This window comes from Pagrus major, chromosome 1 (genome assembly GCF_040436345.1).
Source record: "Pagrus major chromosome 1, Pma_NU_1.0".
In the NCBI taxonomy this organism is placed as follows: domain Eukaryota; kingdom Metazoa; phylum Chordata; class Actinopteri; order Spariformes; family Sparidae; genus Pagrus; species Pagrus major.
The window spans coordinates 457,331-484,366 of NC_133215.1; the positions used below are offsets into that span (position 1 = coordinate 457,331).

The 27,036-nt window shown below is 43.4% G+C and overlaps 2 protein-coding genes across 4 annotated transcripts in view; both read right to left on the reverse strand.

The window, feature by feature from the left end:
* The window catches only part of mtif2 (mitochondrial translational initiation factor 2), a 30,565-nt gene extending 12,977 nt beyond the window's left edge, over positions 1 to 17,588 (reverse strand). The window contains exons 1-8 of one of the 3 annotated variants that reach the window (XM_073486025.1): positions 17,501 to 17,588; positions 17,291 to 17,391; positions 11,164 to 11,324; positions 10,956 to 11,079; positions 10,687 to 10,858; positions 10,162 to 10,322; positions 9,494 to 9,670; positions 9,271 to 9,410 (exon numbers count right to left, since the gene is read on the reverse strand). In XM_073486025.1, coding sequence (XP_073342126.1) covers positions 9,271 to 9,410; positions 9,494 to 9,670; positions 10,162 to 10,322; positions 10,687 to 10,858; positions 10,956 to 11,079; positions 11,164 to 11,324; positions 17,291 to 17,330 — 975 coding nt within the window. In that variant the 5' untranslated portion in view covers positions 17,331 to 17,391; positions 17,501 to 17,588. The other 2 variants (XM_073486100.1, XM_073486178.1) reach the window with 2 other exon arrangements.
* LOC140995413 (echinoderm microtubule-associated protein-like 6) overlaps positions 17,352 to 27,036 on the reverse strand; it is a 32,869-nt gene continuing 23,184 nt past the window's right edge. Inside the window, exons 30-40 of the mRNA XM_073465405.1 lie at positions 26,891 to 26,989; positions 21,902 to 22,075; positions 21,321 to 21,529; positions 21,056 to 21,213; positions 19,568 to 19,682; positions 18,976 to 19,164; positions 18,698 to 18,870; positions 18,140 to 18,302; positions 17,856 to 17,959; positions 17,517 to 17,654; positions 17,352 to 17,391 (exon numbers count right to left, since the gene is read on the reverse strand). Of these exons, the coding sequence (XP_073321506.1) occupies positions 17,352 to 17,391; positions 17,517 to 17,654; positions 17,856 to 17,959; positions 18,140 to 18,302; positions 18,698 to 18,870; positions 18,976 to 19,164; positions 19,568 to 19,682; positions 21,056 to 21,213; positions 21,321 to 21,529; positions 21,902 to 22,075; positions 26,891 to 26,989 (1,562 nt within the window). The remainder of the gene's footprint in view (positions 17,392 to 17,516; positions 17,655 to 17,855; positions 17,960 to 18,139; positions 18,303 to 18,697; positions 18,871 to 18,975; positions 19,165 to 19,567; positions 19,683 to 21,055; positions 21,214 to 21,320; positions 21,530 to 21,901; positions 22,076 to 26,890; positions 26,990 to 27,036) is intronic.

Sequence of the window (27,036 nt, forward strand, 5' to 3'; positions counted from 1 at the left end):
TCTACCTCTGACTCTACCTCTGACTCTACCTCTGATACTACCTCTGACTCTACCTCTGATACTACCTCTGACTCTACCTCTGACACTACCTCTGACACTACCTCTGATACTACCTCTGACTCTACCTCTGATACTACCTCTGACTCTACCTCTGACTCTACCTCTGACTCTACCTCTACCTCTGACACTACCTCTGACTCTACCTCTGACTCTACCTCTGACACTACCTCTGACTCTACCTCTGACTCTACCTCTGACTCTACCTCTGACTCTGACTCTACCTCTGACTCTACCTCTGACTCTACCTCTGACTCTACCTCTGACTCTACCTCTGACTCTACCTCTGACACTACCTCTGACTCTACCTCTGACTCTACCTCTGACTCTACCTCTGACTCTACCTCTGACTCTGACACTACCTCTGACTCTACCTCTGACTCTACCTCTGACTCTACCTCTGACTCTACCTCTGACTCTGACACTACCTCTGACACTACCTCTGACTCTACCTCTGGGGACTTCCGGTTTGGCACGAAAGAGGATGGCAGCATAGGAGAACGTGCTCCCGACGTTTGAGAAAAAAATAGCCCACAGCGACTCGAATTCGTAAAGACTATTACCAAAGTAAAGATAAAGTAAGGGGCTTAAGATGCCAAGAACCAAAATCAAAAAGAAAACTACAGAGAGTGAGCTAGAAGAGAGAGACGGAGACGACCAGACATCGCCTGCTAGCAGCGCCATAGAGGACAATGACATGCTAACAGACGAAGGAGAACAAGCTAGCAACGCAAGTCTGGACCTAGGTCAGCTGATACTCAGAGAACTGAGGGAATTTAGAAAAGACAATGATGCGCAACTGAAGGGAATCCGAGAGGAAATAAATAAGACAAACACAAGAGTGGAAGAAGCTGAGGAAAGGATCAAAGACACCGAAACTCGAATACAAACTAATGAGGAAGCAGTAACTGAGATGCTTAAACTGCAAACTGAAATGGATGCCAAGCTGACGGACCTGGAGGGACGATCCAGAAGAGAAAATATTAGAATACACGGAGTCAAAGAGGGATCGGAAGACGACGCACCGTCAATGGTTGTTTTTGTGGAGCGTTTACTAAGGCATAAACTGGAGTTGCCCGAATCAGCTGAGTTACGAGTTGAGAGAGCGCACCGCGCTTTGGTGCCAAAGCCCCCACCAAGTGCGGCGCCACGATCCATCGTTGCCAAGATGGCCAGCTTCAGAACAAAAGAAGAAATATTAAAACTAGCCTGGCAGAAACGTGGGTTTGAATATCAGGGAAACAAAGTAAACCTGGATCATGATTATGCACCTGAAGTTTTGAAGCAACGGAAGGAATATGCAGAGGTGAAATCTGTGTTAAAGGAGAAGAAAATCCGGTTCCAAACCCCGTTCCCAGCAAAGATGAGAGTATTTTATCCGGAGGGAACTGTGTTATACGGCTCGGTGGAGGAGGCGACCAGCGACATGTCAAAGAGGGGATTCCCGGTAACGGTCATCAAACGCCCGGAGACTTTCCTGGAACAGATCCGACATCTCTCGTGGCGCACAGCCAGAAAGACTAGGGGCCAGGTGAATAAAGATCGGACCCGAGACTACAAGGAGAGACTTCAAGCATTCAGACGACAGGAACAGGAGTGATTACAGGACGCGAAAAACTGACATATTATGAGGACCGACGGTGAGATGTTTTTTATTTTTTATTTTTTTTAAGATGTCTCCGAAGAGACAGTTATGGTGAGACGCATAAGGGATTTCTTTATCTTAAATATAGGAACTATATGTGGCAACAGAGACAATTAAAATCGTCGGGTGTTCTATCTGTGCTGTGAAAAGAATGGACAGCGGTCAGACAGCACATGAAGGCCCTTTCTCACCTACAGGTGAGAGAGGCCCCCCCTCAAAGCCCCCCTTTCATCGGGGCTTGCTAAGGGTCATATTGATGACCCCACAGTTGGAAGTCAACATATTTTCTTTATATTCTGTATCTGTTCAAAGACAACTTAAGGTTTTTTCTACAGCTGTCGTTCTATACAGCTCTAATGTTCATATAATGGTTGTTTATTTTTGTTCAGGGAGTGTATGGATTGCACCAGGTTATGCTATCTCAAAAGCATCCAAACAAATAGATTATGGCTAGTGGCAAGATAAAAATTACTTCATATAATGTAAACGGCTTGTTAAATCCAATAAAACGTAATAAGATAATAACTAAAATGAGAAAAGAACAAGCACAAATAGTATATCTACAAGAAACCCACCTGGACTTTAAGGAACATGAGAAATTAAAAAGAATGGGTTTTACAAGCGTGTTTTCCTCTTCTTATAAATTTGGACGAAGGAGAGGAGTCGCTATCCTTCTATCAAGCAAAGTACACTTTGAAAAAATATCTGAGATAAGTGATAGGGAGGGACGATTTATATTAGTAAGAGGAAACATCGAGGGGGAACCGATAACACTGCTAAATATATACGCGCCACCTGGAAGTGATATCCATTTCTTCAAGAAAGTTGTTAATATGATGGTATCAGAGACAGTAGGCCTTCTAATCTGTGGGGGAGATTTAAACATACATCTACAACCAAAACTGGATACTTCCAATGGGAAATCACAGAATACGAAGTCAATGGTTAAGAAAATTAATACATTATTTGAGGAGGTCGGTTTAATTGATATATGGAGAGACTTGCATCCCAATCAAAGGGATTATACCCATTACTCCTCACCCCATTCATTATACACAAGAATAGATTATTTTCTAATATTTGGAAGAGACAAAGATAAAATAAACACATGTGAAATTGGGACAATAGATTTAAGTGATCATGCGCCTATAAACCTGTCCGTAGATCTAAACCTACAACCAAAAATTAACAACTGGAAACTAAATTCAAGCCTGCTCAATGATCCTCACTTTAAAGAACAGATGAAAAGAGAGATCCATTTCTATTTAGACATGAATGACAAGGGGGATGTATCCCCTCCCATTCTGTGGGATGCCCTAAAGGCTGTCCTGAGAGGTAAAATTATAGCCATATCCTCCTATAAAAAAAAGTTGAGAAATGAGAAATTGGGAGAATTACAAAATAAATTAAAAGAATTAGAGAAAAAACATAAAGAGAAAACAACACAGGCTCTATTGGAGGAAATTACGAAAACAAGAAACGAAATTAATAATTTGACAACGCATGAAATAAAAAAAAATCTGATGTTTCTTAAACAAAGATACTACGAAGGCGGATCCAAATCAATGAAAGTTTTGGCCTGGAAACTTAAAAAGAAAATAGCACAGAACACAATACATAAAATCAAAGACCCAGTGACTAAAACAACAAAAAATAAATTAAACGAAATTTTGGGAGCGTTTGAAACATTTTATAAGACTCTCTACACTAAAAAGGCAGGAGGCAGCATAGCTGAAATAGATACATTCTTGGATTCTCTGGAATTACCAGTGTTAGATGAAGAACAGAATAAAATAATGATTGAGGACATAACAGAAAAAGAACTAAAAATAGCAATAAGTAAACTCAAATCAAATAAATCACCAGGATCAGACGGCTATACAGCCGAATGGTATAAGGAGCTGAAAGAAGAGTTAATACCGGTGATGCTTCCTACTTTGAATTGGGCTCTAAAGAAAGCACAAACACCACCCAGTTGGAAGGAAGCAATAATATCTGCTATTCCAAAAGAAAATAAAGATAAATTAGAGTGTGGATCATATAGACCTATATCGGTTCTCAACATAGATTACAGGCTATTTACATCTATTATGGCTAGACGACTAGAAATATTCTTACCTAATCTGATACATAATGACCAAACAGGTTTTATTCGAGAACGCCAAACGCAAGATAATATACGACGAACATTACAAATCATTGATCATATCCAAAAGAATAAAATAGCAGCTATGGTAATCAGTATTGATGCGGAAAAGGCCTTCGACTCAGTGAATTGGAGTTTCCTTTATCGAGTTTTACATAAATTTGGCCTACACGAAACTATAATTAAAACAATACAAGCATTATATAATAAACCCAGTGCTAGAATTAAAGTAAACGGCAGCTTATCAAATAGTATTATCTTGGAAAGGGGCACAAGGCAAGGATGTGCATGTTCACCACTTTTATTTGCATTATATTTAGAACCATTAACCCAATATATAAGACAAAACAAAGAAATAATAGGTATTAACATTCAGGGTAAAGAGCACAAATTGGCCTGCTACGCGGATGATATTTTGATTTTTCTGGGTCAACCAACAAATTCCCTACCCAAACTAATGCAGTCATTAGAATACTTTGGCCGACTATCAGGATACAAAATTAACATAAGTAAAACACAACTGCTTAAATACAACTACAGGCCACCAGGTGAAATTAGGAGTAAGTATAATTTAGCGTGGGAAACAGAATATTTTAAGTATTTGGGGGTAGTAATACCGAAGGACCTCACAGAACTATTGCAATATAATTATTCACCGATACAAAAAAAAATTAAAGAGGATATAGGAAGATGGAATCTAATCCCATACTTAAGTTTCAGTTCAAGAATAGACTCAATTAAAATGAACATTCTACCCAAATTACTGTACTTATTTCAAACCTTACCAATAGAAATAAGCCAAAAACAATTTAATGAATGGGACAAAATGTTGTCCAGATACATATGGCAAGGTAAGAGACCTCGAATCCGATTTAAAACCCTCCAATTGACAAAAGCAAAAGGAGGATGGGGCCTTCCTTCCCTTAGAGATTACTACTGGGCAGCACAACTGAGACCTATGATATGCTGGTGTAATCCTTCCTACGATGCTCAGTGGAAAAATATTGAAGAGGGTCTGACTTCCATTCCCATACAAGCACTTATAGCCGATAGCAGCCTTCAAGAATTTATAAAAAATACAGAAAACCCATGGTTCAAGTTGACACTTAAAATATGGAAAACAGTAATAACAGAATACAAATTAGAAGAGGATATTGTGGTCCTTAAATGGTGTGCATATGACACACAATTTGTTCCAAATAAATTAGATATGAGATTCAAGGAATGGACAAATAAAGGATTAACAGCTTTATGTAAGATAATAAAGGAAAATACACTACTTAGTTTTGAACAAATTAAAGAGAAATATGCTCTAGAGGCACAGGACTTTTACCGCTACCTGCAGCTGAGACATTTTATCAGTAACAAGTTGATATTTATATCAGAATCGAGCAAACAGCTGTTAGATGTATTTAAAAGGGCATATGGTGCGAACAAAGATAGAGGTATTATTTCAGGTTTATATAAAGGGCTTATAAACAAGAAAGCACATTCAACCCTGTACATTAAAACAAAATGGGAAATGGAAGGAGGAATAGATTTGTCAGAGGATGAATGGGGAATAATCTGGGAATATCAATGGAAGTGTAGCAGCTCACAGAGTTGGAAGGAGTTTGGCTGGAAGAGCCTGATTAGATATTTTATTACACCTTACCAAAAATCTCATTATAAAGGTAATTCCCCAGCCTGCTGGCGAAATTGTGGAAGTATGAATGCAAATCATTATCATGTTTTTTGGGAATGTCATGTTATTAAAAATTATTGGAAGGAAATACATAAGGCAATACAAGACATTTTTGGGAGTCACCTGCCCTTGCAAAGCAAAGTTATTTTTTTTGGACTCATGCCTGAAGGATGGACAAAGAGAGACAAACATTTATTTAGTATTTTGCTGGTGGCAGGCAAAAAGGCACTTACGAGAAAATGGCTTTCACATGAGAGTCCAACATTGACCATGTGGATGGACATTACGATGGATATATGCAGAATGGAGAAATTAACTGCAGATCTGAATTACAAGAAGGACTTGTTTACTTCACGCTGGAAGAAATGGATAGACTATATCACACCACGCAGACCGGACTTTGACTTGCTTAACCTGAGATGAATAGGCTATATATGTAATAGTAACCATACCTAACTCCCTAAATGTTCATGTTTTAGTTTTGTTTTTTGTGTTCTTTTATTACTAGAAAAAAGACATTTATGCTGATTTTGTGACGAATATTTTAAATGGAAATAAATGTCATATTTGTGGCAGAATGTCAATAAAAACTAAATTAAAAAAAAAAAAAAAAGACTCTACCTCTGACTCTACCTCTGACTCTACCTCTGACTCTACCTCTGACACTACCTCTGATACTACCTCTGACTCTACCTCTGACTCTACCTCTGACTCTGACTCTACCTCTGACACTACCTCTGACTCTACCTCTGACTCTACCTCTGACTCTACCTCTGGTACTACCTCTGACTCTACCTCTGACTCTACCTCTGACTCTACCTCTGACTCTACCTCTGACACTACCTCTGACTCTGACTCTACCTCTGACACTACCTCTGACTCTACCTCTGACTCTACCTCTGACTCTACCTCTGGTACTACCTCTGACTCTACCTCTGACTCTACCTCTGACTCTACCTCTGACTCTGACTCTACCTCTGACACTACCTCTGACACTACCTCTGACTCTACCTCTGACTCTACCTCTGACACTACCTCTGACTCTGACACTACCTCTGACTCTACCTCTGACTCTACCTCTGACTCTACCTCTGACTCTACCTCTGACACTACCTCTGACACTACCTCTGACTCTACCTCTGACTCTACCTCTGACACTACCTCTGACTCTACCTCTGACTCTACCTCTGACACTACCTCTGACACTACCTCTGACTCTACCTCTGACTCTACCTCTGACTCTACCTCTGACTCTACCTCTGACTCTACCTCTGACTCTACCTCTGACTCTACCTCTGACTCTGACACTACCTCTGACTCTACCTCTGACTCTACCTCTGGTACTACCTCTGACTCTACCTCTGACTCTACCTCTGACTCTACCTCTGACTCTACCTCTGACACTACCTCTGACTCTGACTCTACCTCTGACTCTACCTCTGACTCTACCTCTGACTCTACCTCTGACTCTACCTCTGACTCTGACTCTACCTCTGACTCTACTTCTGACACTACCTCTGACTCTACCTCTGACACTACCTCTGACTCTACCTCTGACTCTACCTCTGACTCTACCTCTGACTCTACCTCTGACTCTACCTCTGACACTACCTCTGACACTACCTCTGACTCTACCTCTGACTCTACCTCTGACTCTACCTCTGACTCTGACTCTACCTCTGACACTACCTCTGACTCTGACTCTGACTCTACCTCTGACACTACCTCTGACTCTACCTCTGACTCTACCTCTGACTCTACCTCTGGTACTACCTCTGACTCTGACTCTACCTCTGACTCTACCTCTGACACTACCTCTGACTCTACCTCTGACTCTACCTCTGACTCTACCTCTGACTCTACCTCTGACTCTACCTCTGACTCTGACTCTACCTCTGACACTACCTCTGACTCTACCTCTGACTCTGACTCTACCTCTGACACTACCTCTGACTCTACCTCTGACTCTACCTCTGACTCTGACTCTACCTCTGACTCTACCTCTGACTCTACCTCTGACTCTACCTCTGACTCTGACTCTACCTCTGACTCTACCTCTGACTCTACCTCTGACTCTGACTCTACCTCTGACTCTACCTCTGACTCTGACTCTACCTCTGACTCTACCTCTGACACTACCTCTGACTCTACCTCTGACACTACCTCTGACTCTACCTCTGACTCTACCTCTGACTCTGACTCTACCTCTGACTCTACCTCTGACTCTACCTCTGACTCTGACTCTACCTCTGACTCTACCTCTGACACTACCTCTGACTCTACCTCTGACTCTACCTCTGACTCTACCTCTGACTCTACCTCTGACTCTACCTCTGACTCTACCTCTGACTCTGACTCTACCTCTGACTCTACCTCTGACACTACCTCTGACTCTACCTCTGACTCTACCTCTGACTCTACCTCTGACTCTACCTCTGATACTACCTCTGACACTACCTCTGACTCTACCTCTGACTCTACCTCTGACTCTGACTCTACCTCTGACTCTACCTCTGACTCTACCTCTGACTCTACCTCTGACTCTGACTCTACCTCTGACTCTACCTCTGACTCTACCTCTGACTCTGACTCTACCTCTGACTCTACCTCTGACTCTGACTCTACCTCTGACACTACCTCTGACTCTACCTCTGACACTACCTCTGACACTACCTCTGACTCTACCTCTGACACTACCTCTGACACTACCTCTGACACTACCTCTGACTCTGACTCTACCTCTGACTCTACCTCTGACACTACCTCTGACTCTACCTCTGACTCTGACTCTACCTCTGACTCTACCTCTGACTCTACCTCTGACTCTACCTCTGACTCTACCTCTGACACTACCTCTGACACTACCTCTGACTCTACCTCTGACACTACCTCTGATACTACCTCTGACTCTACCTCTGACTCTGACTCTACCTCTGACTCTACCTCTGACACTACCTCTGACTCTACCTCTGACTCTACCTCTGACTCTGACTCTACCTCTGACACTACCTCTGACTCTACCTCTGACACTACCTCTGACACTACCTCTGACACTACCTCTGACTCTACCTCTGACACTACCTCTGACTCTACCTCTGACACTACCTCTGACTCTACCTCTGACACTACCTCTGACACTACCTCTGACACTACCTCTGACACTACCTCTGACTCTACCTCTGACACTACCTCTGACACTACCTCTGACTCTACCTCTGACTCTACCTCTGACACTACCTCTGACTCTACCTCTGACACTACCTCTGACTCTACCTCTGACACTACCTCTGACTCTACCTCTGACTCTACCTCTGACACTACCTCTGACACTACCTCTGACTCTACCTCTGACTCTGACTCTACCTCTGATACTACCTCTGATACTACCTCTGACTCTACCTCTGACTCTACCTCTGACTCTACCTCTGACTCTACCTCTGACTCTGACTCTACCTCTGACACTACCTCTGACACTACCTCTGACTCTACCTCTGACTCTACCTCTGACTCTACCTCTGACACTACCTCTGACACTACCTCTGACTCTACCTCTGACACTACCTCTGACTCTACCTCTGACTCTACCTCTGACACTACCTCTGACTCTACCTCTGACTCTACCTCTGACTCTACCTCTGACTCTACCTCTGACTCTACCTCTGACTCTACCTCTGACTCTACCTCTGACACTACCTCTACTACCTAGGATAATTCTTCCATACTGACTCCTGAGTTCACCTTGAGAGCAGAGACGTGGATCGCCTGAACGTCTCCTCCGAACTCCTCACAGACGACGTCGTAAGCCAGCAGCTCCCGTTTGACTCTCTGAGGGTCGGCCTGAGGCTTGTCACACTTATTCACCGCCACGATCATCGGCACTGAAACACAGCAGCACAAACTGAATAGAAACAGTAGGCACCTTGTTAAGCCCTCAGCTGTGACTGTCAGGTGGGGCTCATACCGTTTGCTCTCTTGGCGTGCTGAATCGACTCGACCGTCTGGTTCATGACGCCGTCGTCGGCCGCCACCACCAAGATAACAATGTCGGTGGCGTTGGCTCCTCGGGCTCTCATGGAGGAGAATGCAGCGTGACCCGGAGTGTCCAGGAAGGTGATCTTCTCACCTGTAGGCAGCTGGACTGGAAGAGAAAACCCAACAGTCTGGTCTGTACGTTCTTCCTCAGGTAGAAATATGATTCCTCAGATTCGGATATATAAGCTGATATTCAGCCTGTTGAAGGCCAATCAGTCCATTAGATGATCGACAACAAGTTGATATACGATTCATTTGATAATCGCTGATTATTTGAGTCAGATTTAATCAAAAAAGCCAAATTATTTACTTGCTGGCTGGTTTTCTTAGTGAGAGAAAAGCTGTCGACGTGCTCAGAGAAAACCACACTTAATTATTCAAGAAGCTAATGAGCAGATTAATCAGGAGACACTTCACAATAACAGCCTCCGAGGAAAGAGATATGAAAGATTATGCTTTAAAAAAAAAAGTTTACTGAAAAAAAAGTGTGTTAACTGTAAATTCATGCTCATGATATTCATTTTTTCTGATTTCTGCTCTGAAACTAGATTTTATTTCCCTCTGGTCAGTATTTTAAACCAGCAGGTGTGTTGTTACCGAGAAAAGCTCCGATGTGTTGCGTGATCCCTCCGGCCTCCGTGGAGACGATCTGACTCTTCCTCAGACTGTCCAGCAGGGTGGTTTTCCCATGATCCACGTGACCCATGATGGTGACCACCGGGGGGCGCGGCGCCAGGCTGGACGGGTCTGCTGCAGGTCTGACAGGGTCAGGGGTAAGAGGTCAAACATACAGCCTCAGTAGGACCAGAGAGACTTTAAGCTCCTGTCAACGTTTCTACAAATACCTAACCCTTCCTCCTGTGATCGTGTGATGATGTCATCATCCCAACATCCAATCACCAGTCATTTTAAAGTGTCAAAAAAACAACAAGCTTTGATCAGCGGCCCGGTCCAATCTTGTCTCCACCTGCTCCCCAACAACAACAACAACTTGAGACGGCAAAAGAGGCCGGACTGTTTAACTTTGTTTAACTGTGTTCTGATTGGCTGGTTTGTAGATGTGCTCTCTAACTGAACATCAGGTCAAATCAGGTGTTTTAAACACGACTTCCTGTCTCGTACCTCCTGTGGACATCTCTGTTGGGTCTCTCTCTGCTGTCGCTCAGTTTGGCCCATCTGAACTTCATCCCCGATCGTTTGACCACCTCCTTAATCCACTTCTCCTCCAGGACCGAGTCCGGCTCCAGAGAGTCCACATCCACCGACGTGTTCAGCAGAGCCTCAAACACGTGATCTGAAACCAGACAAAACTTTATTAATCAGAGCCTCAAACACGTGATCTGAAACCAGACAAAACAGGAAGTGACACTCTGAACTTTGTTGTGTCTTACCGAAGTCTTTGTTCATGGCCTCAGCGAGAGACGCCACCGTCATCGTCTGTCTGATCTCCACTTCCTGTTTGTCCACTTTCACTTTGACCTTCTTGTCCTTCTGATCCTTCCTCTGACCTTTGACCTGCACACATCACAACATGGCAGTAAAACAGAGTGAACAGAGTCAGAGGAGCGGTGACGACAGCAGACGGACATTTTGCTCTACCTGTTTGGAGGCGAACTTCCTGTTCTGTTGACAGGTGAGCAGAGGGGCGGAGCTTCGGGCAGGACAGAGGAGAGGCACCGGCAGGAAGTTGCTGAGCAGCGCCAGGTCGTTGTGGACGAGCCGCCGGGCCCCCCGCATCACTGATGACATCACATTCATACCTGCAGAGAGAGAGAGCGACAGGTGAGTCTCCCCTGTTGTTTATGTGTGAATTTACTGTATGAACAAACAAACTACATGTTGATGAGGGTGAGTGTTGACGCGACAGTGACACGTGTGTTGACGCGACAGTGAAACGTGTGTTGACACGACGGTGAAAAGTGCGTTTACACGACGGTGACAGGTGCGTTGACGCGACGGTGACACGTGCGTTGACGCGACGGTGACACGTGTGTTTACACGACAGTGACACGTTTGTTGACACGACAGTGACACGTGCGTTGACGCGACAGTGACACGACAGTGACACGTGCGTTGATGCGACAGTGACACGTGCGTTGATGCGACAGTGACACGACAGTGACACGTGCGTTGACGCGACAGTGACACGTGCGTTGACGTGACAGTGACACGACAGTGACACGTGCGTTGACGCGACAGTGACACGACAGTGACACGTGCGTTGATGCGACAGTGACACGTGCGTTGATGCGACAGTGACACGACAGTGACATGTGCGTTGACGCGACAGTGACACGTGCGTTGACGTGACTGTAAGTCGCTTTGGACAAAAGTGTCTGTAAATGTCTTGTCCTCCTGCTGTGATGAGGTGGCTCCACAGGGGGGAGCAGCCGGACTTGATCCTTTTGTTCTGACACGTCATTTTCAAAAATCATTGTGATGTAAACATTCAGTAATGACGTCAGCACCAGTGTCTCTACAGACCGACCAAAACCTGCAGAACCAGGTGACATAACTGAAGACAGGTGGATTATACAGAGGCCGAATTGTTAGACTCAACAATTCAGACAAATATGAAACTTTATTATTATTATTATTATTATTAAATCTACTCTAAAATAACCTTTAATGAAACCTGTCCACGCAGAGGAGAAGCTTTATGAAGAAACAGACCTAACAGCTGGAATAAGACGGGTTCGGTGGGTTTTATCACAGCCGAATTTCTTCTTAGCACCAATTTCTTCAGAAACCAGGCGCAGGTTCCGTTGGGTCCGGTGTTATTACCTGACAGCACTAAAACACACCATATTCCAGTGAAGTTTGGTGTGCGGTTCGGAGCACAGGAGAGCAGCAGTCACGTTAGTTCTCTCTACCTGTGACCTCGGTGTCGGTCCGCGGACGGTCTCAGGTCCTGGTTCGGTTCAGCCCGTCACCTGGCAGAGACGTTCCTTCTTTCAGCTCATCCTCAGAACAACTCTTCACCTGTTGGTTCACTGTCACCGTGAGACAATCCTGCTACAGGGAGCCGCCATGACAGGTGGCTGACAACCCGGAAGTGCCGCCACCGCCCCCGTCGGTCTGGAGGGAAACTGCGTCTTCTGTCCCTGAACGCACCGCCTCACTCAGGAGGACACACGCAGTATAATGTCGAGGTACTTGTACTTCAGCAGCGTACTGACACATACACAACACAACACTGTGTTTAATGAAGTATTTTAGAGCTGAACTCTGAACACGACCGTGAACTCACTGTGAGACACAGTACTGCTACTCAAAGAGGAGTTTTACTTGTAATGGAGTACTTTTTATTGTACTTTCACTATATAGTAGACAAACAACAGTGCGGTCACCCTGACACAGCTGAAGCTGCTCGTTATTCATCATCAGCAGGAAGTACTGGAGACGTGATGACACCACAGGGACAATGGGTCAGTACCTCACTGCAGTTATCAGTCAGATGATGTGTTCAGGTCCAACACTGTCTCCTGTGATTGTAACGTTTGGATCGTGTCACCAGATGTTTTATAATCTGCACAGTTCACTGTCACTCTTTTACTTTTACTGTAAAAGATAGAACTGTACATTTCCAACACAAATATATAAAGTTCACACCCTGTAAACACTGTACACTGCGACCCAGCTTCAGTCAGCTGAAGGTTCTGTTTGAGGAGGGGTTTACGGGCCGTCCTGCTGGCCCGGTCGGTGGAGCGTGCTGTCCATGTGTGGCGGCTGCGTCCTCGCTGCAGCTGACCTGTGGGCCTCTGCTCTCTCACCCTGTCTCCTGTCGTCTCTTTCACCCGTCCGGTCCAATGAAGCCATGAAGAGGCAAAGACATGTTTTTCAACAAGGATCAGTTTACAGCCAATCAGAGAGCAGAGATTCACTTCAGGATGCTTGTTTATGCAGTTCAGTTTCCAGCAGTCTTTAATAAAGTACAGACACAGGCACCAACATTAGTTTTGTGCTATCGTTTATTCAGACAACCCTTCACAAGTTTTACTCTTAAAACACTTAAAATATACAGTTTTCTCTCTGACAGGAAATGTTTGTCCGTCTGGATCTCGTTCTCATCATTCTGTCCATTCGGACTCTGAGTCCTGCTCGGCTGGAGAGATTTGGGAAACATGGAGCCAAAACAAAATATGAACATCAAATCATGAAAAGCTCGTCTCTGAGTCGGGCTGAACGTAAAACAAGAAAATCCATCTACCTCTGCTGGCCAACCAGCCAGCTGCCTGCAGTCACACGTCCCTGATTCTCTACAGTGAAGACAGGAAGTCCAAAGATAGCTCAGCCCGTAAACAACAGAACCATCCTTTAAAACAAAAGGTCTGTAGTCTCTTGTGAAGCAGAAATATGTTTTCCTTGTGTTCCCTCAGCTAACATGAACAACACAGTAAATGTCTGTGATTGAACACAGATTGATGAATTAAAACCTTCCGGTTGACGTTTCCCTTTAAATCCTCGTCAGACGTTCAGAAGCAGCATCAGGTTCTTCAAGTTTTATTTCTACAGAGACACATAAGAGAAAACACAGCGCCACCTCATGGTGTCGTCCACGCTCTGCTCAAACTTTAACTAATAAATATTTATTTTCTACCTTAAATATTATTTACTATTATTTAGTTTCTCTTCATTGTATTTTGAGGTAGAATCATTTTGCTTTTTAAAACAAACTATTTTATATTTTCACACCTTCAGTTTAAATATCTGGGATCAAACAAAGATCCATCTTTCCTTTAAAGTTCTCTACTTCATCATCATCATCATCATCATCATCATCATCAGACAGTACGAGATACAAAAACAACACAGTATTCATACGTGTAAAAAGCCCTAAATGATCACGTTTCATAGCACCACACGATTATAAATAAAGTTTTATCAAATGTTTGGTCAGAGTTGTGTTAAAGGCACATACTGACACGGGACACACTGCTACATCAAACAGCTACCAGTTCTTTTAAAGACAAACTGCACTTTTCTCACGTCTCACCTTTTTTAACAAATTTAACGACATAAAGGTTTGAACACAGAGACCTGAAATTTAAACGGATGCTCTTCAGTGTCTCATTAAATGCATCTGAATGTACAAGAAGAACTACATCACAATAACAGACAGAGCGTCAGCTCCGGTCCGACTGCCAGTGTCCAGCAGCAGTCGACTCGGTTCAGGGTTTGTTTCGGACTTCCTGTCCTGTGTGACTTCAGGTAAAGGGACTGAAGCGTCAGCAGAGGCGAGCGCAGCATCACAAGAGAAGAAGAAGAGTCTGTGACGGAGGCTTCAGCAGGACGTCAGACGATTCCTCACTGACATTTCCACACGAATAAACTGGAGGAAAACAAAGAGGAGAATTAATGTGGAGATAAAGTCTGAATCTGTCTCACTCTCTCTCATCCATGGAGGACATGCTCCTCAAAACACCATATTTCTTCTTGTGTTTCGTTGAAGATGAAACGTCAGCAGCTACACAGACGTTAAGTGTTGGACACAGTTACGATCATTTGTTGGTTTTGAAAATGTCAGAAGATAAAAGACACAAATCACTGAGATGTTTTATCTCTGCAATTTCTCTGAAGAGTGTAAACCAGCTTCATCTGGTCCCCGGGCCCACAAAGAGACGAGTAACAGCTGAGACACTTCCTGCGTGAGCGGCGTGTGTGTGTGTGTGTGTGTGTGTGTGTGCGCGTGACGGCATATCCTGCTTTTATTCTCAGTGTCCATGTCAGCAGGTCCGAGCAGCGCCACGTCTCGTCCAGAGATTCTGAGTCTCAGCTGTTTTTTCTGAGAAATACACAGTTCACAGCAAACATTGACCTGAAAATGACCTGCAGACAATCACACAGACAGACAGGTGCCAGGACCAGAGACAGACAGGTGTCAGGACCAGAAACAGACAGGTGTCAGGACCAGAGACAGACAGGTGTCAGGACCAGAAACAGACAGGTGTCAGGACCAGAGACAGACAGGTGTCAGGACCAGAGACAGACAGGTGTCAGGACCAGAGACAGACAGGTGTCAGGACCAGAGACAGACAGGTGTCAGGACTAGGGTTGGGTATCGAGTATCGGACTAGCTTTCCGATTCTCCCGGAATCGTTCAAAAGTTTAAATTTCGATTCCTAGTTTCGATACCCAGTCCGCCACCCGGAAGAAGAAGCTGCTGAACACCAACGAAGAAGCGTCCGCCGGAAGTGTTTCCAGGGACTACCTGTCAAACACAGTAATCCCATCGTGGTACAAGGTTGAGAGTCTAACATTATTACAGAGCTCAGTGAAGTCAGCTCTGTTGCACTCGCATGTGATGGCTGGAGTAGCATCACACAGGACCACTACCTCACCATCACAGCACACTACATAGTGGAGGGCAAAATGCAGCAAAAAGTGCTAAAAACAAAGGCTGTGTACAAAGCACAGACTGGTTGTGTTGTTGCAGAGGAAATCAGTGATGTTCTGTCAGAGTTTGGCATATCTGATAAAATTGTAGCAATCACTGTAGATAATGCTGCCAAAATGGATGTGGCTATTAAGCGCCTGCAATTTGTGAAACTTTTCTGTTTTGCCCACACACTTAATCTAGCAGCACAAAGTCTATACTCCCTAAATTCAGTGAGTCAGTGGGTGGCCAAGGTCCGAACCATTGTTGTGTGGATGAAGAGGTGCTTGATGGCGAAGGTGGTTCTTCAAGAGAAGCAAGAACTTCTACGTAAGACACACAAAGTTCACTTTATTTATTATTTATTATTTATTATTATTTTTTATTATTTTCCTAAACAAGAACTGTTTCTGATTTTATACTGTACCTGCTGCTAATCTGGACTGGGTTTTACAAGTTGTTCCTTATTGTTTATTTGCTTTTCTGCACCAGGTTAGCCCATCAGTGGGAGCACGGTAACATGTTTAAGTACCTGCAGCATCATACACTCATGTGTAAATGTGTTTTCATGAGGTTTTCAAAAATAAAGCTCTCTTGAGGAAAGTGTACCCCTGCGAAAATGTATTTATAATTTATAATATTTATATTCAAGTTCATAGATTTGATATTTATATTCTAGTTGAAAACAGCCCTGTGAGAAATTCATAGTAAAGTTCATAAAAAGTAAAAAGTTCATAGAATTAAAATTGATGGAGAAGGTCAGACTATTTCATTCAGAAAGACATTTGGTCAGCTAGCTCTGACCCTGCCTCTTAAAAGAATCGGAATCGAGAATCGTTAGGAACCGGAATCGAAACAAGGAACTGGAATCGTTCAAATTCAAACGATACCCAACCCTAGTCAGGATGTTATCAGACTGATGGTTACAGGTCTCCACATGTGGGACTGAACAACTATCAGATGGACAAATAAAAACACAAACAATAAAATAAAACGGTACGAAATACATCTGAAACATGGCTTTGGACACACACACACACACACCTTATCTTGCAGTGTGTTGTTTGGTTTCCTGTGTTTATTATGATTAATTACTTATGTTCATTATGTCCTTTATCATTTTTTGTCTTGGTTTGACACCCAGTTTTTTTAGTAATAAGTAATAAAGGTCGCTCTTTGTTTCCTGCACAAAGACTTCGTGTTAACCACTGAAGCAGGCAGAAGCTGTGAAGTCTCCCATTAGAAAAGATACAGAAGATGTGTTATTTTAGTGAGCAGACAGTTGATGCAGAAGAAGAAGAATAAATGTCTGTCAGTGTTTTCTCTGAATGGGGTCTAATGTAATCTCACCTGCAGTCACTGCCGCCGGCGCTGATAACGTACTTATCATCACAGGAGAAGCGAATGTTTGTCACGTGAGCAGAGTGACCGAAGTACCGCTTGTGTTTTGCCTGTGAAAACATCAACAGGAAGTACAAAGAGATGAGGAAGAGCACAGAGATGATCTGTTTCAGATCTTCTGAAGGCTTTGGGAATTAATCATAAAAGATGATCACGTACAAATTTTTCAGAGCACGGGAAATCAAAGAGCTTGATGAGGCCGAAGTCATCTCCGGTCACCAGGTTGAGGCCGGCGTGGGAAACACAAGCACAGTTAACGTCTGCTTTCTCAGCGTTACGAGGCCAAACGCCGAGAACCTCGTCGCCCAGGATGCTGGAAACAAAGGTCCCACAGTTAAGATCTTCACTGGTTCCTTAAGCCCTCAAGTATGGGAAGTACTAAAGGTAGAACATACTGTATAATCTACGCTCCACTGTATGTTTCCCACATCATTCAGCATGTTCCCTAACATTAACACATTATACAGTATGTTAAGAGGATTTGGCCTATTTTGTATTTCATAGCCAGCCTCACCTGGTCCAGGTAGCCCAGGTGATCCTCTCAAAAACAGACTGCTCTGTGACCATCTTCCCCGAGGGGACCTCATGCACCTGCCGGGTGTAGGTGCTGGTGGACACCTGGGATGGAAAAGAAAGAGATTTTAGGGTTAAATCATCTGTCTGACATACGAAGCTCCCACAAAAGATTTCCACTGAACTCAACTGTGGAAACATCAGCTGCTCCATCAGACCGGACAAAACTGACTCAGTACACTGTGTCATAATCCTAAAGGATTCCAGGTTTTTAGTCTTTATTACCTGGATGTGTTTGCTGTCAGCAGAGAAATCAATCTGGATGACGAAGCCAGGGATGTCCTTACAGTAGCCAATCCTGTTCAGGGATGGTCCCAGAGAAAGGTCGTAGAAATCGACAGCACTTTCAACTGAACCCACTGCCAAGAACCGGTTGTCTGGACTGAACCTGAACCACAAGAAAACAATCCAAAATGTGTAAATGATAAAAGAACACCCTAACAAAGTCCTACCGTATGTCCTGATATCTGTTTAAGGATGAGGTCCTATTGTATGTCCTGATATCTGTTTAAGGATGAGGTCCTATCGTATGTCCTGATATCGGTTTAAGGATGAGGTCCTATCGTATGTCCTGATATCGGTTTAAGGATGAGGTCCTATCGTATGTCCTGTTACAGTTTAAGGATGAGGTCCTATCGTATGTCCTGATATCTGTTTAAGGATGAGGTCTTATTGTATGTCCTGATATCTGTTTAAAGATGAGGTCTTACTGTATGTCCTGATATCTGTTTAAGGATGAGGTCTTACTGTATGTCCTGATATCTGTATAAGGATGAGTCCTACCGAATGTCCTGGATGGCAACGCTGCGGTCTCGTTTCTTGCCCCAGACGGTGAGGGAGTTGACCATCAGGATAATGAACTCTCCGTTCTCCATGCCGATCGAAACCATCTCTCCATTGGGACTGTAAGAGGTGCATTTGGCAGGATGACCCAAGCTCACCTTGTTCAGAAGTTTCTAACACATAAAACAGGACAGCAGAACACGTGAGTCGACCGTTGAAAAGGTAAATGCCAAGAAATCTTCAATCCCAGCCTCCAACCTCAGACTTCAGAGTGGTACCTTATCAGCCAGGTCCCATATTCGAATGGTCCCATCATCGCTGGCGGAGATGAAGACATCTTTAAAAGGATGAGTCGCCAAACCCCAGATCCCTCCCTGAGTGTGTCCATTGATCATGGTGTTGGAGGCCGCGTTCTTTTCTCCAACCTCTATGATCTCTCCATCTTTGGTTCCCACCAGGATTTTACCCTGGATCATCAGGGATGAAAGATATTGTAAACTTTCGGGTTATTGATCCATCGACAAGAATCAAGATCATCTTAACTTCAACTGAAGAAGTTATTTTTCCATTAGTCAGTATCTATCCATCTTTATGTTTCATCAAGTTCCATCACTGTTCCGCAAATATTTGGACACAGGTGCGACTGGGTGTCATCATCAAAATAACATTATCTTTTTAACAGGAGGTGATAATGTGCTATTTGAAGTTGATTTCACTAAATCTTTTTTTTTACTTAAGGTGTTCAGTGCTCCTGCAAAAATGCAAGGTGCCCAGAACACATCAGCAACACGCAAAACACTTTCTGCATAAAGAAAACAACTTGTAGGAAAGAAGTTTGGACTTTCTGATCAGGCCGGAAGAGTTGCATACCTTCCCTCTGCAGACGGATCGGACGTTCTCCACCAGCTGGCCGGTCTCCAGCTGAAACGCTCTGCAGCGTTTCATCTCCTGATCCCAAAGCTTCACAGCACCGCCCTCCTTAGTTCTGTTAAACATCACCAACAAACATCAGGTTTTTACTACTTTAGCCAAGGAGGTTGTTCTGCCCATGACTGTCGGTTGGTTGGTTTGTCAGCAGGATTACACAAAAACTACTGAACAGATTTACACCAAAACTTGGATGGAGGATGTGTCTCGTTCCAGAATAGACCTCATTTACTTTTCTGTGGATCCAGATAAAAGGACAGATTCAGAACCTTTTTCTATCTTTCTTTAACATTGTGAGATAGATTGGTTTTTCCATATTTTTGTCATTTCTCAGGGAATAACACATGGCTCTTAATGAAAAAAATCAGGTGTATTAAGGTGGCTGGTATCTATGAGTGAGTACAGTTTGATGTGGATCCAAATAAAAAATCCAGCGTTTTATTTGATATTGGATTAGGCTTGATTGAATTAAAGGGGACGGTTGGGCCTTGGTAGAGGTATGCATTTTCCCATCAAAACATTCAATGAGTGTTAGATTCCAAACAAGAACTGTCCTCACTCTGCCCTTTGCCCTGACCCCACACTTCACTTGACAAACGGTAAGACCATCACATAGTCGGGTCATGCCCGGTTATGTCCAGAGCCTCACATGCTACCAGATGGGACCCAGGAAGATTAGCAACTGTGACAGCCATTAGGGATCCAGGTAAACTAAACCAACTCCACTCCAGGTCCTGGATCTTGGAGTTTGTCTCAATGTCCTACATCCTGTCAAGATTCTTTCTGATCATCTTGAACTAAAGTCAGGAAACAATTGTCTGTCTTATACTTCACCTGAGACCAGGGTTTCTTTGGTGACCCTACCAGGAGCCACTGAAGCTCACAAATACCTCACTCACAATTAAAATGTGATAAGCAAGTAAAGATCATGAAATATATACAAGGTATTGGCTACCCAGATCCAAGCCCATGTGTTCATAATCCTGCTGCAATTTTCTCTGCAAAGAAGTCAAGAACCACTATTTGTCTGGTTCCTCACCTGGAACCAGACCATTGCTGACCTTTCCAGAGGCTGAGGGCGTCACTGAGACACAAACATCTCCATAACAAGATCTTGTGGAAATCAATGCTAACAAACAGATACTAACACGAACCAGGTTGTAAATTTCTGTCTTATCACCCTGTGACAGTGGACAGACCCCCTGTCTGTCCTCCGTCTTTCATTTAGTGCTTTTAATTCAAGCCTAATGTTAGCTGAAGCTAGTTTTTCATTTGCTTGTGCCTCCAGTTGTTGTGTCTGTCCATCACTGTCCAGTTACGAGTGTTGTAAGGCTGCGTGACCTGAGCTCTTATACGTGAATATGAGGAACCACTGATCTTGAATTTAACAACTCTAGCTGAGATAAAGGGGTTGATGTTTTCGGTACTCACGGCCGTTCCTTCCCCCCGGTGACGATGAGGCCATCTCTCAGGGTCGTGTACATGGTGAAGACTGGACCACTGTGTGCCTTTGCCACCACTCGTACCAGGAAATGTTCTCTCCATACATACACATCTCCGTTAATAGCGCCAGTGAATGTTAGGTTGTTCTGTAAGAGACAAACACAGACTGACTACAAATATCATGAAAAACTACAGATTTTCATGTTGTATTTTTAAAGGTGAGTCAGAACTAGAGTTGTAAAAACCATCTTACAGCACCAAAGGCAACAGACAGCATCGTCTGCATGCGGCCGTCCTCCACTGAGCCGATCACTCCCTTCTTGTACATAAGGGAACCTCCGACCAGAGTCCAGAACTTAATGTGTTTGATTCCCACCGACACAAACTGGGTGTCAGAGTCCGGTCTAAACTCCACCACAAAGATCCGATCAGCGTGGCCACCTTTACTGGTCACCTTGGTGCCTGGGAGAGAGGTCAAAGGTCACTGTCCAAGTGGATACCTCTCTATGGTAAATGATTGATATTCTTTATTCATTTTACTGACATACACACTCCACTGTTGTTTTGAGTAAATCTTTTGTATGTATCTGTTTGATGACAGCTCCTGTTGTAAATGTTATTATCCTCATCTTCCTCAGGTGACTTAATCACACTAATCACCTGTGACCATCAACTAAATCCCTTAAAAGCTCAAATGATACGACACTAGTTACCTTGTCCAAGACCCTGCTGCTTCTTGTTCTTTCGATGTTTGAGAGTCATTGCATAATTACATTTTTCTTTATTGATCAAACATTTGAAGGTGATTTGAGAATATGAGATAAACGTTTGTACCTTCCTGCCATCTCCACACTGTGATGGTGTGTTCAGGCTCCACTCCCACAGAGAGCAGCAGCTTTCCTGTAGCGCTGAAGTTGACGTAGCCGACACCTTTAGCATGGGAACAACGAAGGATGGATAGCGTCTGTTTGGTCATGGCATCCCACACATGTATGGATGGAGCAAGGCCTGTGGAAGAGACCAGAACCGTAGGAACCAAAGAACTGAGGAACCACAAAACCAAAGGCATCAAGTAATCAAGGATCCAAGGAACTGTGGACCCGAAGGCCAAGGGCAGTGAGGCAACCCTGGAACTACAGACTTTAGTAACATCAGAACCATAGAATGAAGGCAGGAAGGAACTAGAACTCTAGAACTGGGAACCTAAGGTACTAAGGTAGCCCAAGAATCAAGGATCAACTAGCTAAGGTATTGAGCAGCCAAGGACCCTAACATCCAAGGGCCTGAGTCATTGTGGAAGCAAAGAACTAAGGAACCAAAGAACCAGGAAACCAAGGACAGCAGGAACGGTGGTACAAACAACCAAAGGTATTAAGGTGGCCAGGTAACCATGGAACAAAGGCATCGACAAGCCTAGGACCTTGTCCTGGGAGCTATGGCCTTGAGGGAGCCCCAGAATCCCGTAACCAAAGGACCAACCAAGTTGTTGAACATCTAAGGTGTAGTGTAAACGATTTAAGGAACATTAGGACCAGTGAACCTAAGATCCACAGTATCAAGGAGCAAAAGACCAGAGGTTGCTAGTAACAGTGGAACCAGCCCACAGTGCAGGGCATTAGGGAACCAAAGTGACAAGGTACAAAAGAACTGCAGGAAAACAGAAACACAGAAATATGTAATCAACAAGTTGATGGACAAAGGAGCTGGAGAACTAAGGAGCCAAAATGCCATGACAATCAAGGATGCAAAAAAAAACAAGATATGAAGGAACCAAGTAGTGGAGATGCTGAGAATCAGGGAGAACAGGCTAAGGTTCAGGAGTTAAAGTGGGAGATAGGCAGGTAATTAAACATCCTCTATCTAATGAGCATTCACTACTTCCATTACGATCAGGAGGGCACTGGTACTGACATGCTGATTCAACAGAGCAGAACTGGTAATTGACTGTGTTTTAGATTCAGAGTTGGGAAAACAAAACTGCTTCTTTTACACTATATCCTGTATCCTCATATTTACAGCAACCACACATTATCACACCATTGACCATGATCACAGAGGATCCTCTCTTCTGAAGTCTGAAGTCAGCACAGATCGAGATGAGTGTTGGGACAATCAGTTGAGTCATAGCAGAACAAACCGAAACACAAGTGGCAAATTTAAGAGAGTCAAACTGCTCCTACCACAGCACTGATAATAACTGAAGGCAGGGACTGGAACACAGAAAGGATCAGCACCAACAGCTTTAACAGACAGATCAGTTTTAACTGAAAACTTTCATTATCTTCAGCTTCTATCTGTATTTTAAATACATTTCTATATATATGTTTCTATAATTTATGCTTTTAATTAAAACATTCCACAACTTTTCTACGATGATGATGCACAGTTGTGTTTCTCCTAAATACATTTTAAAAATGCATCTGATTTATCTGATCAGTTACTCCTTGACATTATTCTTTCCCAATCAAGGTCCAAATGTGATCGAACGCTTCCCACCGCAGCTTCCCTCACAGTTTATAATAAAATTACTGAACTGAACTGAACTGTTGCTGTTGGGACATGCCATCTATCATTACTTTTAAGTCAAGTCTGAAGACCCCTTTGAATGAATTTACTTCTTCTTCTCTAAACTGTCCAGTAGATGTCCCACTCTGTACCAAAGTGTTAAACAGGAAGTCCCATGTGATCACGGCTCTGCAGGGTTATTAAAACACGACCACTGCTTTCTGTCGAGCAGATAAGGAACAGTCATGTCGGACATTTATGCCCTGATATCTTCTGCATCGATACAATAGATCCAGGTCTAACTTCTATAAGAACATGTGTGGAAAAGCAGCCTCTGAATCACGGTCTTACCACAGTACAGACATCACATACATTAAACACCCAGGCTAGTTTGGCTAATTTAACATGCTGATAAGAGGCACTAAGCAAGGCTTTGTTCTTAGTCCGACTTGCTTCAGTCTCTACTCCCATGCTCACACTAATGTGGAGAAATGTGAAAACAGTGTTGAAGAAAGGGTTTCCATCCACACTAATGTTTTCATATTGTTTTTAAATGATGGAGCTCAAACAACAACAGATTAAACATTTCATCTCCTCTACAGCTTCTTCTTTAATGGTGGCTGGCAAACAACAAAGATTTGAGTCATTCCTGACTAGTTTCACAAAATAATCTTTAAATAATAATAATTATTACTTTATATTGCAAGGCAACTGGATTCATATGATCATGTGATCGTGCAAGCTCGCAAATCCATCTTGCCTGGCTTCAAGCTACATGCTTGTGACAAAACCAATTGCTAGCTTGCTTCAGAGATTTCAGCTATATGTCTCAGGTATTACCTTGACAACAACTAAACAAACTCCTTCCATTGAAGACTGAGACACATTTTTAAAGCTTCATCAACAACAAAAAAGCTAATAAGTGAATCTAGAGTTAAACAGTTTTTTCTGTGAAACAAAGCGACTCATCAGCACCTTGTTGAGATCTTCAAATACACTGATTTGTACTCGCTCAACAAAGACAAAAATTGTTAGATGACCATTTTTTAGTGTTGACTGTAAAACTGTCCTGATTAAGAGCTCACAGAGTCGAACTATGCTTCATTTTAAGGTTTCCAGTGGTGAAAACAGCAGTTTAGAGTGAATGGATGGTGTTTTCATCTGAATCCACATTAGTGTAATCATGGTCTCTGACAGACAAAGTGGTGGTGGTGGTGGTGGGGGAATAACAGAAACAGAATAAACAGAACAGCTGCAGCAGACCTGAACAGGATCCTGACTGCTGATACTCACCGGACCCTTCAGCCTCTACACACCGAGAGCGAACGACAGGTTAAACACTGAGTTCTCCACATGAAAGTTAACGGAATGATGTGTGTGAATGGATCAGTGACAGCAGAAAGGTGAGCAGGGTCTTACCTGGCAGGTCAGTGATGTCACCTGGTGATGAGGTGAGGCGGTGACAATGAGGAAGCAGTGAAAAAGAAAAGAAGTGCAATGGGCAAAAGGCAGCCAGGCATGCATGAGAACAACCTGGTGATTAATATCTGACCTGTATTATAACAGTCTGAGGCCTGTCTCTGTGCAGAGCCTGTAACAAGGATTCACCCCTTCATTGTTTCCCATATTATTGCTTTTATAAATGGAATCATGGTCAATATACAAAAAATATACAAAGCAAAACAATTACAAAACAAACCGTCAATTTTTTTGTCTTGTGTCTCTTTGTAGTGGTCTTGTGTCTCTTTGTAGTCATCTTGTGTCTCTCAGTAGTCGTCTTGGGTCTCTTTGTAGTGGTCTTGTAAGATTGTACCGGTTTATTTATTATTATTATTATTATTATTATTTGTTGTCTGCCGCTTGAGCTCAAATTCCCAGGAGCTGGAATGGGCCAGAAACTTGAAACTTGGCCCAATGATTGGAAATGATTTGCATCAACTTTTATTAAAATATGAGCCCAGTCGGCCAGATGGTGGCGCTGTAATTAAGGCTTGAAAATGCGTTTTTCAGAAGGCCACGCCCCTCACACCGTAAGTCTGATGACTTGAAATTTGACACACAAGTCCATCTCAATGTGCTCTACAAATTTTTTTTGCTAATTTGCATAATGTGAAAAACAGTAAAATGAATACAACTTTTGACAGATTGACTCTATCAACACCAAATTTGGTAAACAGCCTTGGGGGATGAAAATACAAGTTTCTATTATAAATGAGCCAGATTGGTCAAAAAACATGGCCGCCACGGACCAATGAATTTCCGCAATGGGCGGAGCTTAGAAATGATTGGCCATAACTCCTCCAGCCTTTGTCCTATCATCACAAAACGTGGTGGGCAGGTTCACAACGGGACTGGGAATCTGCCTACCAAAGCATTTTGAGCTCAACCTATAGGGGGCGCTATAAATGCCACGCATGCGTATCTCAAAGACCATTGGACGGAAATTCCAAATTTGGCATGAATGCTCTAGGGGTGACTATTAACTAATATCTTGACTGCCATGTTGATAGGTGAAAGTGGGCGTGGCCTGTTCGTCATTAACCGTCATTGTTTGCGTTTTAATAATTGACGGCGAGCCCGAAGGACCACGAAACTTGGTATGTCGAGTATAAATGACGTCCAAATAGGTAAAATTTTAATTTACATTTGAATGTTCAAATGGAGTCTCTATGTGAAAGTATAACACAAATGCCATTAGCATGTAGCTGAAAACCCAATTTGGAGAAATCTGGGGTTTATCATGGGTATGTGTTGCACAGATCTTTGAGGAACACGGCGGCCGATCTCATCAACTGCGGGGGATGAGGGTCAGGGTGGCTGGTTTGGGACAAAAGAGGTTAGAACCCGCAGATTGCCGCTTGCAGTTATATTGTCTCTTTGTAGTGGTCTTGTGTCTCTTTGTAGTGGTCTTGTGTCTCTCAGTAGTGGTCTTGGGTCTCTTTGTAGTGGTCTTGTGTCTCTCAGTAGTGGTCTTGTCTCTCTCAGTAGTCGTCTTGGGTCTCTTTGTAGTCATCTTGGGTCTCTTTGTAGTGGTCTTGTGTCTCATTGTAGTGGTCTTGTGTCTCTTTGTAGTTGTTTAGTCTTTTTAAACAGGCACTTCAAAGACACGCTCTGTCTCAGGGGTCTTACATAAAGCATTTTTTGGCAGGTAAACATAATGTCAGAGTGATTCTCAGATTTTAGGCCTGCAGACCGATGCAGTGCACATTTCTTAGACTGGATGTCTGTTTGGTGTACACACACAGTGTCAGTTCAGTTGGACTTAAAGAGGTGAGCTCAGACATGTTCTGGCTGAGCGGACTCTCTGTTCTGACTCACCGATCTGTCCTGTAGCGATGATGTTCTGGTATTTTGGGTGTTGGTTGACAGTCAGACAGAGGATGTCGTCGGTGTGTTCCAGGTAGAAACTCTGGGTTCCTGTCAGGACAGGAAACAGGAAGTGTGATGTCATCATCAACAACAAC